At 36.7% G+C, this 20,656-nt stretch overlaps 1 protein-coding gene across 1 annotated transcript in view; it reads right to left on the reverse strand.

Moving 5' to 3' along the window:
* CDK5RAP2 (CDK5 regulatory subunit associated protein 2) overlaps positions 1 to 20,656 on the reverse strand; it is an 83,765-nt gene that overhangs the window by 41,488 nt on the left and 21,621 nt on the right. Inside the window, 6 exon segments of the mRNA XM_076355639.1 lie at positions 2,638 to 2,766; positions 4,280 to 4,395; positions 6,035 to 6,165; positions 9,208 to 9,305; positions 15,854 to 16,027; positions 16,823 to 16,993. Coding sequence (XP_076211754.1) covers positions 2,638 to 2,766; positions 4,280 to 4,395; positions 6,035 to 6,165; positions 9,208 to 9,305; positions 15,854 to 16,027; positions 16,823 to 16,993 — 819 coding nt within the window.

Genomic DNA, 20,656 nt, shown 5'->3' on the forward strand with positions numbered 1-20,656 from the left:
CAATAATGTTAGCTATTATAAAAAAAACTGTTAAGGTTTAACCTTCCATGTGTAGATTCAGGTCAAGCCCTGCATTTGTGTATTAAAATTAAACTTATTTGTACATATAACTTATCCACCCAATGCAACTACCTTTTATGACTCAACATTTTTTAGTATTTGCTTTTCCCAGGCCAGTATTTGGCTTAATAAGTGGTGCTTCTTAGAATGAAACTATTACATAAGACCAACAGGTTATGGCACACTATGACAACAAACGACTGCAGTTTGAGGCTGGTCCTATGGTCCTGTGTCTGAGAGGCTGAAAAGAAACTTTCTGTCCTCCAAGGAATACAACATAATGTTCAACAAAATATTGAAAGAAAATAAGCATCTTAAGGCCAGAAAAAAAGTCTACCAAGAATAAGCTGCCTGTTTAAAGTATTTCCTTGGAGACTGAAAACCTTGAGAATGTTTTTCCTAAATGAATCCGTGATATGCTTGGTTTACAAAGATCCCTGGAGCCCTGAAGGCTGAAATCACTGAGGCTGCTTCTCTCAGAGAAAGCAGATGTTCAGAGGACAGTACAAAAACAACCTTTTTCTCTCCTTCTCCCCCCTCCCTTCCGAACATGAAGCCAAGAAATAGAGTACTAGGGGCTGTCAGACCTTTGGGAGATGCCCTGCAGAGGCACCAACATGCAGATTCATCTCATTTGTGCTCCGGCTTTGTGAAGGAAAAGAAAGATGGGTTCATTTTAAGAGCCTGAGCAGGATACATCTTCCTGTGTCTGTCCAAATTCCTCTTATAGCACATATGTTAGTGTCATCTCAGCACTACCTGCCAACAAATTCTAGCCCAAAATACACACAAAAAAATAGAACTTCGGGGTTTTGACAATGGCTATTAATATGCAAAACACACGGTTGTCACAATCCATAACCCAAAATCCAGGTTGCCATTTATTGTCCAGACTGATAAAATGGTACCTTTTAAACTAAAAACTTAAATTACAGATTCTTTCACTTTTAAGCTCCATAGTACTATTATCATTCTGGCACAGGCTGAAATACCATATTTTACTTTCCTATTTCCTTTACCAAAATTTTGGGGTTTATTTATATTTTACAAGCTTCACTCCTTGTCATTCTACATCTAATTTCATGTAGACAGCTTTTTAAGTAAGTAGCCCTATATGTACTTTTCATGCCGAGACAAATGCAGGAGCGCACAGTATCTTGTCATGATAATCTTAGCACAGGACACAAGTTCCTTTGGTATTAACTACGACATCAGTGGGGGTGCAGCACCCTCTGCAGGATAACGAGGCAAATTGCTAAAAATATTAATCTATAGAAAGTGCATGCACTCTGAAACAGATTGCCCACAAGCTTTTCAAGCAAACCTATTACAGTAACATGTAAATTCATTATTTTAATATAAGCCATGGCACCCCTAAAGATCGATCTATAATTTAAAACATATTTCAATTAAAGGTAACATGAGTAGGTCTTAAAACTGGGAAAGCAAAAATATTTCATGACGTTTGACGATTGCTCCCAGTGCATTTGCAGCACATACGGTAAAAGACATAACCCTTTTTCCAGAGTCCTGCAGAACAAGCTGTCCTGCAGAAAAATCATCAATACCACAGTCCCAGTTCCAGAACTGGGCAATCCGTACACATAACTGATTCAAACTATTCCTAATTTTTTGTTCTTTTGAGTTCAATTCAGAAATTCAAGACACAAAACACTAGCAGCACCATTATTCCTTTTATATTTTTACCTTCCTATTCAATATGTGATGCACAAGAACAATGTAACTGAAAGCAGAAACCACAACACAATATAAAGTACTACCAGCCACGTTTCAAGTAATACTTTATAACAAGCTAGAAGGTTCACTAGAATCTACCAGAGCCTCCTGAACATCCTTCGTCACTCACACATAAGATGACACATGGGGACCTAGCACCCAAAATGCTTCTCAGTGCAAGTATTTTGCCAAGACCTCTTCTTCCCCGTAGCTTAAAGCAGCCTTAGCTTTGGGCAAAAGAATGAAACACCCACCAACGATTACTTCCTTGCACCTCTCAGCAATCTACCACAATGCTGGCCACTTCTTCATATACTTCTATATTCTATACAAAGGAACAACCATGCATTTTTAAAGGACTCAAAGTGCTATGCTTTCCTTTTTGGCCATGGTGAACCCTAGTTATTTTGTAGATGCAGAGAAGATACGAACTAAGCTCTTACAGAATTAGACACAGCGTGAGAATGACTCTCGAACAGTAGACAAGCAGACATTCAGTAATAGCAAAAATGTTACATAAGATATTGCTTTCTTTGTAAAATTAACTATTTCCTCCCCTTTCAATTGGCAAAACAAATATATCACAGACCCAACTAATATTTTAATGTATAAGTTGTTTCCTTAAAATCAACCTGACACATCACTGAACACTTGCATTGAGCTGATTCTCTGTTGTGCTAACAGCTTAAGTTGTTTACATCATTAATTTAAAAAGTTATTACAAGGAATTAGCAACCTAAGCCCCGAGGGTTTTACACTCATTCTGCACTGATGTAAATGACTCCACAAGGTATATTAGATGTGAGAGTCAGATTCACTACCTTAACACAGAAAACCTACCTCACTGTGGTTTAATATTTTTAGCGCTTCCTTCCCTTGAGAATCTGTTGTACAAAGTCCAAGCTGTTTTTTCTTAAGTTCTTGATTAATTGACTGCAGATCCTTAACCATCAAGAGAAGGTCAGTAACCTAAATAACCAAAGGAAGAACAAGCAAAACCAGTAACATCCATACTAGTATGAAAACAAATTATGATATATGAATCTCCAGCTAAATCTAAACTGCAGAGTTGGAAAGCCTGGGCTTCTACATCTGTTTGTGTGGCAATCTCACTATGTATGAAAAACATGATTATATATTTGTGAGTTAGTGTTCAAGAAATCTTAACTTGCAAGACTGTAGTTTCCAGCCATGTTATTAAGTTGAGGTATCAAGTTTCACAACTCAGTAGCAAGAAGAAACCTGAGGGCACCTCATACCAATAGGCTGATTTGAGAAGAAACATTTTAGCGCAAGGGAAACCAGCATTACAGGGAAATAGTAGCATTCAGAAACAACCTGTTATTCTATCTCAAACATCCTTTTATAAGCCACTATCATTCTGAGTAGTTTCACAGATGCAAAATCTGGATGGACAATCATGTTCAAGACTCTTGAACAGACACTACTGTCACAGACACGTGTAGTATATCAAGAAGGCAATGTTTGCAGAAGAAAGTGAAATCTTTTTATTAGACCAATTAATATATTTGGAAAAAAACAGGTCAGCTTTCAGGCATACAAACCCTTTTTCAGGTAAGAAATGGTTTGTAAGTATCTTTTGCTAATGAGTGTCCCTGAACATACTGAAAGGAATGTGTTTGGAGGTAAAAGTGGTATAACCCCAGAATGGGACTGGGACACAATCTGGGGCTTCTTTTATTGACACCTGTTCAGCGTAAGGCAAACTTCTTTCCTTCAGATTACCCACCTCCAGGTTTTGAACACCTGCCTACAATTCAGCTGGCCATGAGCAATATAAAACTTCACTTATGTTCACTCCCAAACAACCATATTCAAAATAATTCCTTATCATAAATTGGTGCATGGATCAGAGGTCACTGAATAGGATAAGGAGTCAGAAGAACAAGATCCGAACTCCGATACTGATTTATTGTATGACAATGATCTGCACATTTAATGTCTGTGAATTTCAGTTCTCCTTATGTAGAATGGAGACAACATTAACTTACCTCAGGGTTATTTTATAACATGCCATATTTACCAAAAGATTTGCAAATCCTGGGATGGAGTGTGCTATACAGAAGTATAAATTATAGTCACCACTACCATCTTCATGATTAATAAAGATGCCTATAATACATGTTGTAGGACACCTAATGCAAAAACTTTTCTTTGGAGTTGGTATACTTCATGATGACTAAAATATGGTATTGAGTCTGAAATTTGAATCCAGGTGTCTAACTATCATAAAACCTTTGCAGCAAGCCACCTATCTTTCAGCTGATTCTGAAGCTCATGTGGTGTAACAAAGACTAAATAGTTCATAAAATGTGGATCACAAACCAGAGAGATGAGAACTTCAAATCCTTGCAGAACTGCACAACTGTACCTAAATAAACCTTTTTGTGAGAGATGCACAAACTATAAATGAAGCAGAATTAAGCCATTAGAAACAGTAAATAATAAAAAAGATCAATACCTTTTTCTTAAGTTCTTCAAGAGACAGATGGTCTATTTGTAGGCTTAAATGATCTTGCTCTCCTAAACAGATACTCATATAAGATGTTTGATCTCCACAGAAAGATAGGGTTTCATCTGTCAAAATAACCAAGGACAGGAATTATTTCAGAAACTCTGTTTGCAGGAAGACACAGCATAAAATGCAAAGACAGGACTTTTTAAAAAAGAACCTACTAGTAAGTCTGTGGGAGGCCAGTTAAAATGTTTCATCCCCCAAAATAAGCTTTCTGTTTAATCGAATAAATTTTGTCCTCATATTTCTTTGTGCTTCTGACACACAGACATGCTGTATTTTCTGTGACTGTATTTTCTGTGGTTATCAGCATGAGTTGTGAATGTAATTCTGAATTATAATTTGCATACTTAGCATTACAATTAGAAATAATTTTTAGGAAGGATAAGTAAGGCATGAATAGTTATTCTGTTTTATCTATGTTAAAACAGTTCATGTTCATAACTTTTTATGAACATGAACTCAAGGTCTCAAGGCAAAAAGCCGGGTTAGACAAAGTTACTGAATTTATTTTCCTTTTGGGTCAAAAGATAGCATTAATTGAATTGAAAATAGCTACTTATTCATTTCCTCTGTAACTGCAGGAATGATTTGTTATGTTTCAATAAACACCTGTTCATTTACAATATAGATGACAGTTAATTCTATAAATATATCTCATTAGATAGGGAGAAAGCATATCTAAATTAGGACAAAGAAGAGACATCCAAATCCTACTCCCAGCTCTGACACTGATCCCATGGCTGCTGCAAGAACCCAAAGCTTCACAAATGATTACTAATTTTCAGAGCTTTCATTCCTAGCAGCCTCACCCTCAACACAACTGCTCTTGAGAACCCAGGGCTATCCACAAAACCCTTTGGCCTACCCCGGTTGTTCATCATCTCTGTGCTTTTGAGGTTGGAAACTCTGGAACGGCCGCAGCTTACCTTTTGTCACTTATCATAGCTGTTAAGGGAGTGATGCTAAAATTGAAAATCTAAGTTTAAAGGGGTAAGTGAACAGGCTTTATTGTTACTTATATATCCCCTATGGAATAAAACAGATACATCTGTACATATGCAGTAAACTATATTTAGCAATGCCCGCTTACATTATTCTTTTCCATATCTAAGTATATATTAAAAACACCTCCAAAGAAGTACAATAAAAAAAGCTAGAAGATAAGTTATATTTAAAAGCTCTACTATTTCTGAATTACAAAATAACAAAACCTCTGGCTATTTTTTCTGTCTCTGGAAATACTTCTTCTGTTAGGAGGAGTCTAGCCATTTCCTGAGACACAAGCTCTTTACCAAAGTATTGTGAAATAATTACATTCCACGATCAGAAAGTGATCTCATGGCCACAGATTTATTCAAAGCCAGGAATCTCTGACTTCTGCAGAAAACAATAAATTCTATGGGTACAAAATTGTAGGCAGCTTGCAATGATCACTGCAGTAGAATTGCCATAGAATTACTAACATTTGCTGCATGGAAAGAAAAAAGCCGTCCCTCTGTATATGCCCTGATTGCTCAAAGACAATCTGTTACAAATTCCCCAAATAATCTTCAGTATAAAGAGCCGAAAAGAAGTTTTTCACAACTTTTTCTACTCTCAAATGTTTCTTCTCCATCCCAGCACACTGACTGTAATAAAACCAGGGTTTTTTTGCGCAAGAAGATCAAGAAAAGGGATGGGCTGCACATGTATACAGACCTTGTTGGTTTTTAATGTCCTTAATCTGATCTTCTAAGACCTTCTGCAGATTCCGATTAGCTAAAACGTCTTCTTCTAGTTGTTTTCGCAACATGAAAATGTTGTTTAGTTCTGTTTGCAAGCTATTTATACTAAAAAAAAAAAGGAGAAAAAAATATTCAAGATTCAATTCAGAACATTTTGTTGTGCACCTCAGCATCTTTTATACATCTGGGCTTCCACAAAGACCCCATTTCACATTAGCCATCACTGCTTTTCATCACACAGTTACATCATTTTGATGCATAAGAATAAACAAATCCCTACGTAGAAAGATGAGACTAAATCTTTACATATACGTCCTTTTCTTGTTGTTTTGAGCTGTGCTGCTTGTAAGTCAGCTTAAATGTGACAGATATGTTATACCAGCCAACTTCTGTGTAATTCTTGTTAAGGAGAATCAAAATTACTAACTTCTGAAAAGTATGCCAGAAAAATATCATTATGACATAATACTGATGGCTCTGTGTATTTCATTTTATGGTGACCATGGAAACTTTGTTCCCTTGCTACAGAACTATACTATATAATGCTCCACTTAAGAAAAAAATAAAAAATCATGTTTCATTGAAAATATGATCCAGACAAAACTAACTGTTTTATTTCTTCATTTATCCGACAGTCTGTAAAAAGACCTTTTAAGGTCTACGTTGTCTTAATTATCTCAATGGGGTGTCATGCCAAAACTTACAAATGACAATTTGTCAACATGAATTAATTCTTTAAGCAGCTTTCTTCCAAGGTGGCCACTGAAGCTCTTACTTTAGCATCAGTCACTGCCCCTCAGGCCTCATGGTGTCAGCACCTCTAGCTGTCCCTTGCTAGATCTTCCCCATACCCTTCAACAACATCGACAAGACAGTTCTGATCAGTCCATAAAAAGACTTGAGTACACTAAAAACTGAAATTGTAATAAAATTAAATAAATTGGATTTAATAACAAATAAATAACAAGGTGTTACTGAACTCATTGTATTATTTATTTTCACATTTACTTCGCTCAGAACCTCAGTGTTTTAAGATAAATTAAGCTGCTGTAGAATTTCCAATCCACTGCACTAAATGCCAGAGAATTCAGGAATCTTTAAAAAAATTTAAAACCATCTTACAGAAGACTATACAGGAACATACAGCACATCATACTTGCATGAGAACAATAGCATATTGTAGAAATGCATTAATTAAAAGACAGCATGTATGAAAAGAGACTCAGTCTGTCTTCTGACAAGTGTGCTGTTGTCAGTGTTTTCTGCACAAGAAACTATTGCTTTAACCAATTCTCCCTCGCTCAAGAGTATCTTTGAAGACAGAGCTCTTAAATGCTCAGCAAAAAATTAAGAATAAAAACAAACACATGCATTACTAGAAGCTAAGTAAGCACATTTTCTCCTTTTGATGAGTTAAAGGTTTTATAAGAAAAAGCATTGATTCCCTGCTTGGAGAGACAAGAAATGTCTTGGTCCTGACATCCGGTAGCTTAGTTTGAAAAATAACCATCCAGGTTGCTTAAAATAAATAATGCTTAAAAGAAGGTATGTCAGCAAGAAAACAGATGTTTGTCTAAAATCCATGTCACTGCTGATGGCAATTACACAAATGAGGAAGCTGAATTTATCTGCAGGGCTTGTTTATCAGCTCCCCAGAACTCTGGGGGTTGAAGTCTTCCTTGATGAGATTTACAACACATCTCAGCCCACAAAACTATGAGGAGGAGAAATGAGACCTGCCTCCAAATTCCAGCTCTATTGTTGAATCATTGCACATCCTCTGCAAATCGCTGCATAACACGCACTGCTCTGTGCATCCTGTAAGTCCGTATCAAGAAAACAGAACTAATGATCCTGATCCTACAGAAGTTAATTGGAAAACTCCTATTACCCTAATGATTATAACTACAGTTATAATTTTCCTCATTTGAAAGATATTCTAAGAAAAACTACTATCAGAGCTATGTTACTTTGTCGTCATTACTACATAGTGTTGACAATCACCTCGCCACAGAACATGTTTCAATGGCACGTCACACCCTCCATATGAAATATTAAAACAAACTGGCTTCTTCCCTCATTTGGTGATTGTTCAACAGAAAAGCCACAAAAGCCATTGCTCTTTTCCCAGAGATAAGAAATAATCTCCATAATCTGACTTCTATCACTATTTCTAATGAAAAAGATTCTAGCATCTAAAAGAGCTTCTGAGCTGTGGCCAAGCCCAAGATGGCATTACTATTAATGCGCTTAATTCAAATACCAGATCTTGTCTACTTTAGTGTTACTCACTTCATGGTTTCCAAACTATAGTGGTCTATAAACAACTGCAAAATACAAACACACATTCCCACAAAGTTGGCAGGTATGACCCACTGCCTTCAGGCAGGAAGAGTCAGGAGCTAGCTCTCAAATGCTGCCAATACCTAATTAAGATATTTGTAATCATAACAGTAAAAGTAATTTTTTTATAACACATTTAAATTTATTTTACCTGAAGGCTAAGAATTTTCTTTATTTTATCATAACATCTCCTCCTCAACTGCCAAGCACTAATAGGATACAAAGTAGGCCACAGATTTCTTTCTAAAATGTTGTGTTCTTTGATCTTAAAAGGTTAAAACACACTTGCTCCTGCCATACTTCTGAATGCTTTACATTGAAAGCATACTATGCAAACTTCAATTAGTCTGTTTTGTTTAACTTTCTCCAAAATCTTACCAGCTTATATACTCATCAAAATCTCACAGTGTCATTTTTAAGATAAGCATTATCTGTATTTTAGGAGTAAACCTTGGCAAATCATCCAGCACGCAAAACTTCACTGCGATTTGATTCTTCCCCTATATTCCAACACAGGACATATACCTCCTCTGAAAATCTAGCTGCTTACTTTGGAAATCTGGCTCATATGAGATTCCAATCCAAACAGAAATATTTTCAGAAACATTCAAGTAATTTAGATAATATAACCCCACTTACAAAAATAGTTCTCTTTTAAGGAGACTACTACAGCTAGTTTATGTCTTATGAACAATTGGCCGGTACAAAATAATCACCACTCCAGTTAAGCTGCATCTTTTTTCACAATTTCTGACTTTTGCCCTTTGAGTTTAGATTATGCACCAAAACAGAAAAAGTACTTACCTATCTGATTCTTTGAAGGTCTTCACTAGTGTAGAATAAATATTTTGTTCCTTTCTTAAAGCAAGGATCAGCTTTTCATATTCAGCTTCTTTATTTTCCTAAATTAAAACAAGAACATACTAAGCTTACAATGTAATTTTTAAGTTTGCATGTCTGCAACTATGTGTATACTTGTGTGCTGAAGAAAACATGAAAGAAGTAGAATTTGCTGAACAGGACTGCCCACCTCCAATGCCTAATATGAATCTGGAAACTATTCATGATACTTAAAACCAGCTATTATTAAAGGAGGCAAATAGCGTTTCACTGTTTTCCTACCATAAGTGAGTCACATACCTAAACAGTGGTTCATCATTTTTATCATTTTATCACAGTCTAAAAAGCTTTTCCCCCCACCCCCAGCATCTTTACCTCCAAAGTTTACAACTTAACGACCCAGGAACAACCTGGCAGGTATTTCAGAGGAGGGGAAGGAAGAGAAGGGAAAGGGAAGTAGAGAAGCCCAAGCTCCAAGCACACATTTTAGAACGTCGTCCCAACAGTCCTCTCTGTATTCTGGATAAAATTGGTTTTCTTTGGGGGAGGGATTTCTGCAAATTCTGTTCCATTTCTGAACAAAAAGGACTGTATCGAGCCAACAAATAAAGGATGAACATGTCAGATACACACTCGTTGAGTCAGCTTTCCGCACGCTCAGCTGGGTCACTACGAGCTGCTGCTTTACTTGTGCAAAGGAAAGAAAATTGTTTACCTGCAGTCTTGCTCACAGAAGGTATATTATTATTATTAGAATAAAACCAGACTCTTATGCTACATTCTCAGTAAAGATCCACTAAGTTCCCAAGAATTTTTTCACTCCAAAACAACCACATAGCCACTTTTTCAGCGGGAGGCAAAAAATGCAGCTATTTAAAGGAGTATTCACTTGCACTTATTACATAAAAATATCTAAGATATCAGCCATCACAGAAGAGAAAATAACTGGGATATCTATAGCAAATTTAGGTGTATTAATGTCAGACATATATTCTGCCTCTGTTTGAGAAGAATAGTAGGCCTTGTTGCTTCTCTCAGTTTTCTTTTTCAACTGAAAACTGAAAGGAAGAACAAAAAAGTGCCACAGCTAAGGGGGAATGTTTACGGCTCTAGTATGACAAGATAACTCTGGAGAGCAAGAATGAAAGGTAATTCTATTTGCTCCATATTACAAGCTCAAGATTGAAAACTGAACTCTCAAGAGATACTAAATCATTAGTGAACAGATCATTAACAAGGAAGAAATCTACACCCAGGAGTTTTAAGCAGCTGTTATTACTCCAATTGCAATTCCTAAATTGCAACAAAAATTCAGCTACAGTACAATCTCGTTAATTCACACTAACGATGCAAAGACACTGTTAATTTGAAAAATTCAGTATTCTGCAAAGTAAACAGTACAAAAGCAAGGACAACTGTTGTTTACTTTTAATTATTTACACTCATACTTCACAGTATGCTAGCAAATATGTTAAATAATATTTTGCAAGTGTAATCAAGTTTTGATCAAATTACTCCCGTTAAGGTAATCTGCATGTCAGATCTTACTGCAGAAAGAGTAGCTTCTACCACTTAACGCTACAGATTCTTTGAAGAAGTGACCTTGCCTTGGTACACGTGCATCATGTTCATCTACCATCACTCCTAATGGTAGCTGTATTCGAACAAATGCTTCCAGGTTCTAGTGCAATTTATACATTAAGTACTATTCTGTATATGAAGTGCAAAATACTGAGCTTCATATCAAGTTTATTATCTAGATGAGCAGAGGAGGAACACACAGCAATGGCTTCTGCTGACGGAGTACTGAGAGACACAAAGGCAAACAGATGGAGGTGGGTGATCCAGAGTCCATTAATAAAAAAATCTCACAAAAAAAGCCATGTTAAAAAGTACACTTTACAGCCTGAACTAAGGAGCCTTATCAATGTGTTGGAATCTTAGCCTTTCAAGAACAGTCACTAAACATAAAATACACAGATTGCAATTTAACTTGGAAAAAGTTTGATCACAATTACGCTGATCAATGACATAAAAAGCAACAGGAAGAAATAAATCTTTTGACTTAATTTAGTTGGTTAACAGTCTGTTAAAAGTTCTAGTGAACTCTTGCATATGTCTGATACACGCCTTGCAATTATTACTGAAGACCCTACAGAACTACATCCTAATTAAAAGCTCTTTCTGAAGCACTGGCAAAGTAATGTGACTCTGAAGAGTTTATGGTACAGAAATCAGGTAACAGTTGCCACCGATTGTTCAGGATCTAGTGCTGTTGTATTAACAAAGCAGCGTTATACACAGAACCATGCTCCGGTTTCCTATGTTTCTTTTAGAATTCACATATTAATTTAGTTCTACATTTGCACCAAAATCTCAGGAAGCTCACAAAATCCTCCCAACTCTTTTTTTCTGCATAACGGGAGACATTAGCTGTTTCTTAATTCCAAATGTCACAGACTATACACAAATTATTATGAACTCTAAATTCAACTAGCTAGGGAGAAGTGAGCAAAATCATGAAGAAGTGTTCTTGATTTTTCAGAATCTTTTATGAAAAATAAGGATGAGAAGATACAGCATGAACTTTTTTTTTTTGTACATTATTACTGTCATTTCTAAATAAAGCGTAGGAGTGAATTATTCCAATCAACTCCCCAATGGTACACAAAACATAAGGCAGCTCTGTAACTTAAATAGACCATAATGCTGTGGGAGTTAATGAAACATTAAACCTCTTGACACATGGTGTGAGGGAAAATGTGTTAGAGGAGATAGCTGCAAGACATCCAGGACCATATTGCAGTGAAAGATTTATATTCCCCTGAAAGGAGGCAATCTAATACATTAAAGTCTATATTTAAATCTGAAATACTATTGCTAAGCAGCAGTGGTGGAAAACATAACTTATTTTCATTAAAGGTTTCTCAAATTGTAAGCAATGAAAGTAAAAGGTTTATACCTCCACAATAAATAAGTTATTGGCAAAGTCACAAGAATATCCAGTTGCCTCACTGGATACTCTCTTCCTTGCAACAACCATCAGGATCATTTCAAAATCTCTGAAGGTTAGAGGATGAATGATTGAGAGAAGGCCATAACCTACATCTCATCACTGATTCATTCATCCATCCATCCACCAGTACCAGAATTTGGTAATTTCTTCTAACACTGCAGTAAACTTTATGTATGGTCTACCATAAATGAAGCAATCACTAATAAGATTAAAATTGTTATGGGCCACTGAATCATATATCTAAAGATGAAAATTACTAGAGCAAAAGACTTTGTTGGTGACTTTTAGAAGATGTCATCTCAACCACAGAAAATGTCACAAAGCTGATGGCTCTGAGGAACTTATGGCCCTTCTTGGTGATAGGCGAGGCAAGACTACTGGACTATACACTCCAAATATCACTTCATCAGGCTAACTCCTTTAAGATTAAATTTCTGCTAATATGGAAATAGTGAGATACACCAACCACATCCATTCCCATCACCAAGCCATGCTCAGTGTCACAGGCAAAAAGCATCATGTTTGAAGTGTGTGAAGACATGGATATTGACAAAAAACATTGCTGTTTTCAGCTATAAGCTAATCTCATCAAATCAGAAATTGAACCACCACCTTTGTTTATGTGCTCACAACATCAATTTCAAGAGACTGAAAACAACAACTACAATGCGCTGATCACTATTTAATAGACAGGACACTTGTATTAAAAAAAAAAGTCAACTACATCACTTTCTATAATCACGACGACTCAGCAACAATGTGCACACTGCATCAATTTCAACAGCTAAGACACGTCTGCAGTACTGCAACAATTGCACCAATTCCAATTCTCACGACACCCATCAACTGCAATGCTCTAGCTACATCAATCACGTTCATGCATTGACTATAATTTCTCCAGCTGCAGCAAATTAGACATCACAACTGTATGCACACAGTACACTTCAGTTCCCTGACTGCACAGTATTAACTCCCTAAATACAAGCGTAATTATAACCAAAGTCAAATAACGTGCTGGTCATACAGGAATTAGAAAGTGCCTTGTGTCTGCAGAAACATCAGATTTGCCTTGCAGGGTATCAGCTAACTACATTTCCTACTCCACCCTCCAGTGGTATACAAGCTCCCCTTCCAAAAAACAGAAATCACAGAAAGGCTATATTACAGCAAATCCAATAATTTTTTTTACACTTAGAGAAATCAATTTAGAATCAAAACTCATATCACTGTGGCCCCTTACTGCAGTACACGCAAGATTACACGTGCAACACAACAGAACCCAGAAGCACAGCTCAAGGACTGAACAAGAGCAAATTTTCTCAATTTTGCTGCCTTTCTCAGTAATAAAATGAAGCACAAAGGTCTAAAAATCTGTGTTAGAAATATATTTACCTAACAAATGCTCCAACAAAAAGAGCTTTGTAAGTACAGGAGTATTGGTTGTGAGAGAAGAACATTAAGCACAAAACCAACTAAAGTTTCAAAAATTATATGGAGTCCATTGCACTTCTAAATTTCTTGGCTGTAAAATATATTTCATTCTGAGACTTCACAGATACCAGAGTCAGCAGTTGCATGACTAACCTAATTATCAGTGCCCTCGCACACTCTCTCTCTAGTCCATGACAGTGGCTCAAGAATCCAAAGTCTAATTAGAAACTGTCATTTATCTTCCCTGGCCTGGCCAAGGCACCCAGCAGAGCTTTGGATGTTGGTTGCTTTAAAATTTATCGTTACATTAAGATAAAGTAAAAATGTATCATGAAAGAGAGAGTTCTGCATCTCTCAGTTCAGTTTCTTCAACTTTAAAGATCAGTGAGGCTAGAAGAGCTTGGTTTCTCTTCTCTCTGGTGGGGAGGATCCAGCTGTGCATTTGCTGAGAGTTGGGGCAGCACTGTAAAGTCATCAGAGTCCAAGGCAGCCAGTGAGAGCAGAGCTCTGGATAACCTGTGTCCAAAAACTTGTGATTAATATGCCGAAGTGGGTTCTTACAGGAGATATCTTACACTGAGGTTGAGCTGAGAGGACAATGGGTTGTGATTAGGTATTGTTCACAATCACTAAGTGAACCACCAATAGAGAATAGCTTGTGATTAGAAGGTGGGTACTGGGTCATTACCATGCACGGCTTCGCTTGCCACTGTTCTCTCTCCTGGTTATACACCGATATGGGAAGCGGGGTGTACAGAGGAAAGTTAGTGTTTGATTTTCATTAATTCTGTATGATTTTCCATCACTCTTAGGTCCCTTTGTGACAGAAGTTACGTGCACGCACTGCAATTTGTTTTACAGAGGGAGAATTTCTACTCAACCTTTCACAGACTTTATTTTCTCTGCATGTATATTCATATATACTTTGATATACTCTGCACCAGTACCCCGGCAAACAGTGATGCAGCTCCTTTACTCTGAGCTTGTCATATAACCCATGACTCAACGTGTGCTTTCATCTACCTTGTTTAATAATAGTGCCCATAACATATTAAGCATCTCATCACTAGTGCGTTCAGAATGTGACACAGACGTAGCACTCATGTTTCCTTTGCCATTGCCTCACTTTATTTTAAACTTCCTTGAGAAAGTCTCATTAATGACTGATATATCATTAAAGAAACGAAATAGCTTTCTCCATCATTAGTACGTACTAGTCTAATTCTTTTTACTTTGCCTGATGCTTTTGGAGACCTTAACATACTAGGCTGCAAACACCACCAAAAAAAGACAAGAAACGTACCTTCAAAAGCAGCTTACTTGTTCAATAATCTGTACACAATAATAAAGAATGCAGTAATGGAGTCAGCAAGTGATTCAAAAACTTCCTAACAGTACCTGACTCTTTTTTTTGCTAGTATAGATGTGGGGGGTGAAGGGGGAAGGAACTAACTCTACATTTTAAGACTTTGAATTTTGACCTCTGATTTCAGGTACTAACAAGTCTTTTCAATTTATGGCATCAAATAAAAGAATGGGCATATATTGTCCACCTTTTTTAAATATATATATATATATTTCTGTACTATTTCCTTTCTTCTTCGCTTTAAAGTAGTTTTCTTCTTGCCCTAGACATATCTTCACTCCTACCCGTATTTTTTATCCTCACGCTCCATTTATCTCCTGTGGTCACTAGCTCTGTGCAATCTTTCCCCTTATCTATCAGAAGTACACAAACTGTCCTTTGCACCTCTCTTCGGAAACACAGATACCCTCCCACTCAGGGAAATATGTCGACCCTAATGACCACAAAACTATACCTCTTTATGGCAGGCAAAACATTTTACACACTTTCTGAGAGCAGAGAGTTCAGTGATGCCATATAAACTCATCAGAGTACAATACTATGTACTCTTACGATGCCAGATCAATACCACCATAATCATACAAATCATATGACACAATTATTAATAAAGCCATTCTTATCTTCTTAGTAATACAGAACATTTTGATATGGTACTGATATGAAGGAAAAACAGCCCCTTGCTACATGGATGAATTACAACATATATGAGTCCACGCCTTTGAAGCCAGAGTCAAAATTCTCTTCAATTTGAATTCAAGGTATTTATCCGCAAATGATCAGAATTATGAAAAACTCACCTCTAACTCTCTGACTATCTTGATGATTGACTGTTGAGACTGTGCAGCACATTTTTCCTTTACTAAGCCCTCATTTTTCAGTTCAAGTTCTTCATTGGCTCTTAGAAGGTTTTTGTACTTATTCAGGAGCTCCTGCAATTCTGCATCCTTTTCTTTAACTGTTCCATCAAGTTTCTAACAAAAGAAAACGAGACAGTTTTACAAAGTTTACTCTAGTTTTTATATTGCAAAATAGACAAACAAACAAAACTTCAGGAGAATATTCATGGATGATCCGGCACATGTTCTTTACATACCTCGCAAAAGAAGACCTAAATTTAACATAAACATAAATTTAAATTTAACATAAAAAACAGAAGCAAAAAAGATCGAACGGAAGCTTTCCCCAGCTGTCCAATCTTTTAAGTATTAAAAAATAAGTCAAGGCATGCACCTTGGTCTCCAGGTATAGAGCAACCTCAGCTATTACTCTTTGCATTGCTGGTTGAATACCACCAGTACTTTTCAGGGTTATACCTCCAGCTATAAAAAAACCAAGCAGGGGTGCATTAACATTCAGGCAGCTCCCTTCTCACATAAGTCATTTTGAATGGGCTCCAAAAAAAGAAGATAAAATATTTCAGTATCTATACCTATTCCTCAACTTCTAGTTTCTGCACAATAAACAGAAAATCATAGGCACTTCAGAGCTTTTAAAGCATCTTACCACAACAGTGAAAATTCTACATAAGTATTAGTAAAGCTTTCTTCCTCCTCTGTCCACACGCTTCATAAAACCCTAACAAGAAATCTTGTTGAATGCCACACACTCTATAATTACGTCTGTTCTGCAAATACAGTATTATAAAAAGTGAAGGATTATCATCAAAATCAACAGTAATTCCAAATACAAATGTGATTTTGTAATAATTCCTCATACAAAATCAAATGATAACTTTCTGTTTTCCATTTCAACTTAAGTCCACCTACCTGAAGCAGTAAATCCTTTTGATTGACATTGTCTGTTAGCCGCTTCATAACTAGTTCTTGGCTCTGCAACTTCTGATTGCTTTCACTCAAAAGAATATTGTAATGATGTTCAACTGCTTTTTCTTTTTCAGTCATTTCACCATGTAATTTCTCTAGTTGATTTCTAAGGTCCTACAAAAAAAAAAAGAAACTGAATATTTAGCAAATCAACTTTAAAAAAAGTTTAAGACTAACAACCCACATTATTAGCTTAATTTTCCATTGCTTTAAATTACTTATATCACTGAATAGTCTGGAGAATGTATTTAAGCCAGTATCTTTCTCTTGGCATCAATGAACACAATTAAAGAAAACTTTTAGATGAGGTGTCAGTATTGTCTTCTAAAAATCTATGTTGTTATTGTTTAAATGCTTTTCATACAGAATGATTGGACTCCAAGGCTGTTGGGAATATCACGCACGTAGATGTTGTCGCTATCAGAATGAACACTCACTTCTGAGTCAATTTACTCCCTTGCTAGAAATAGGAGAAAATTGGTTACGGGTGATTCAGTTTGTCATTTGCTCTTTTTCTCATCACACCATGAAAATTCTTGCACTAACATTGTATTACTAGTTACTTTTGCATCAAAGAATAGGTCAGAAATGTTAAAACATTTTCTTTTGACAAGAGCACAAACTTCAAATGACCAATCAGGTCAGTCTCATGGTTAGAAGTCGTGAACAGCACTTGATCTTGATTCTGTAATTACTTCCTGCAGCTCAAACATTAGTTGCATCATCTCCACATCTTAGTTCCCCATCAGAGAAACAGATACTTCTTGACCATTTTGCTTCTAAAACAGAGAAACAATCTTTCAATAGCCTTATGCAGTAGCAAGTCCAAAGGACTCTAAGATCTGTTAGGATCAGCATGGACCACTGCAATGTAAAAAGCAGTATCTCCTAGTCTGCAGGTCACACACTCGACGCACACCACAATTATAGCTTTCTCCTCTGCATTCCTACTGATCCTGTTCCACTTCACTTGAAAATCCACCATCTGAAAACGTAGCTATCTATGGGGTTTCAAAGTCTGACCACCTGATAAAGCCTTGGGTTCCAAGCAATAACATCAAACAATTCCTATTCCTTACATCTTGCTATGAACTGGGACAATCGCTAAATCGATGGAAATATATATGAAATAATTAGCATGTAATTAACAGTCAGTTCCCAGTTACAGAGTGGAAAATGTGCAAGAGCACAGGGCAGTAGAAAAATCCATACTATGGCTTCTCTGTCCTTCCACCTTCCCTCCCACCACCACTGTTTGTGTCACTTCTAACTTTGTTGCTGATTTGTTGGAAGTTTCAACGCTGTCAATCGGAGGAGGCATAGCTTGCATATGCACCAGCCTCATTTTATAAGCTTTTATTCTGCAAGAAGATCTACAGCATTTACTGCATGGATTGTGTGGAAAAAGAAAAGTAGAAACGTGTAACAAATGAGCTGTTGTCTAGAATTAAACAATTAAAACTTACAGAAGACTTTATACTATCTAAACTTCTTTTCAGACCCAAAGAACCAGGTAACACAGCCTACATCTTAAAATAAATGTTTTCCATTTATTCCCAAAAAGGGCCCATTTGTGAAGTATCATAAGCCCTTTAGTTTGCACATATGGTAGTCACCTATAAACTTTACATTTACCTGCACTGGGATTTAAAATTCAATAGTTGCTTCTTATTCTAAGTACAAAGAAATAGCACTAGTGACACTTTAATTGCAATCTCTTTACAAACTGTTTTATGTCCTTTTCTTGACTTAATTACCTTGCTTCATGCAGGTTCACATCAAATCCTTAACATCATTTTACTGCTTCAGTGTTTTACTTCTGTTTATTTTGCACATTAAATACAAGTTGTCATTTACAATGCCTTTTGGTTTACTCGTTTAATTTTAGCTTCATTACCAGGATTCAGAAATCCCTAATAGCTCCCAAAAAACTCAAACATTATTCAGCTTCAAAGAATGATTAAGCTTAGACCTCCAGTTCTGCAAACTAATAAAGGTAATTTTTTCAGGACCAAAAGAACTACTTGCTTGACTAAGAAAACTGAAGAATTGCAGAATCAGGTCCAAGTTTTGTCTATATACACAAACTCTCAAATATGCTTCTATTTCTTCCTAACTACTAACTATAAATATAAACTGCAGTGTAGCACATCTCTTTTGGAAGTAGTGTAAGGTCTGGTAACTGCAAAGTCTTCAAGTTATGGCTTCAAGTTACAGAGTTCTTCAAGTGGGTCACATTAAGCCTATTCATATACAACACGTGAACTGGAAGCAAAGGATCAACTGCAGTGTTATGATTTTCACTGCATTGCAAGGTTCACTCATTGGCTTTCTATTTTTACATTGGTTTTATACTATTACATCACTGAAAGGCTTTAAGTGTTTAGGGTCACCTGTTAGGTAACTGAACTTCAAAGCAATGCTTTTGACCTGTCCTGTAACTTCAAGTGACCAGCACTCTGTGACGTCTCTTTATGAAGGCCATAAACAGCTTCAAGAAGAAAAGATGATAGACATGCATAGATAGAAAAGATGCTGCTGCAATAACAGTACTACACCCCCTATTAGCTAATCTCGGTCATCTTGGTGTACCGCACCTGTAAGGTATGGAAACTATGCTTCTGCCTTTAAAGCAGCAAAAATATTGTGGCTAGGTTTATGGGAAGAGGTGGACTGACAAGGCATACAATTGTGGAAAAAGTAAAAAAGCCTGCAAGAGACTTGCAATTTGCAGATAATTTGCCTCTACTATTTCTGCCCCCAGAGTTCCCTAAATCCTTCCCAAAACAAGCTAAAGTTGAGACTGAAAATTACCTTCTTTGCATGAGCTAGAATTCTGTAACACACAAAACTATCCATCACTATAGCAGGTTGCTTGAACTCATTGACCACTCAAATTGTCTGGGAGAAAATCTATTGCTTTCTATACGTTGAGTTGCAAGGATAATATAGTACCTACAGCTCTCAGAGCATAAACTTTGCAATTCCCTCTGCCAACCTTTTTCCCAAGAGACTTTCCTATGATTAATGATAGCTGAACTAAAAAAAATGAATGTGAAACACTACAATATAGAAGACTGGAGCAGATGCCTCCCCCTCCTTGTCAGATGGAAAACAGGTTGGTGAATAATTAAGTTGTGAAGCTCCAAAACCTCCCTCTCAGGCTAAACTACAGGTAGGAAGACTAAATAATAAATTCTGCCTAATGAGTTATTCTGCATTTCCCCAACCACCTGATCAAATATGAATACCTAGCAAATGCACTCTAATTGTCTACATTTAGGCCTGGAGAGAGAATGGATACCTGAAGTGTTTAATCATGTAAATTTGAACAAACTCTTCGATCAAGAAGCACTGAATCTGTTATAGACACAGTAACACGGTGGACGCAAGCAACATTAAGGATGAGTTGATGTTTATTCCTCAATTGTATGCAAGAATATATGCCCAAAGTTTCTTGTTTCAGAGAGCTTAAAGGGATGCTGAACTACTGCTTAACAGCAGCTTCTGGAAAGTACAGAACTGAAAGAGTTTTTACTTTTAAGTTGACCTAGTAGAAAGCCAGGGCACCCACCCACGCTGAGGCAGGGACATTGTTCAAGAACACCTATGCCCGTTGCTCCAGAAGACTCCTAATACTGGGCACAGTCTGCGATTTGGATGATCAGCTCACATGTAGCAGTCTTAATTTAACCTTCTTCCACTCCAAGACAGTAATGCCCAAGTCATCTCTAGACAAACGGGGTTTACAACAGGACAGAAGTACTTTTTCTGGAT

This window comes from Aptenodytes patagonicus, chromosome 18 (assembly GCF_965638725.1).
Source record: "Aptenodytes patagonicus chromosome 18, bAptPat1.pri.cur, whole genome shotgun sequence".
Taxonomy (NCBI): domain Eukaryota; kingdom Metazoa; phylum Chordata; class Aves; order Sphenisciformes; family Spheniscidae; genus Aptenodytes; species Aptenodytes patagonicus.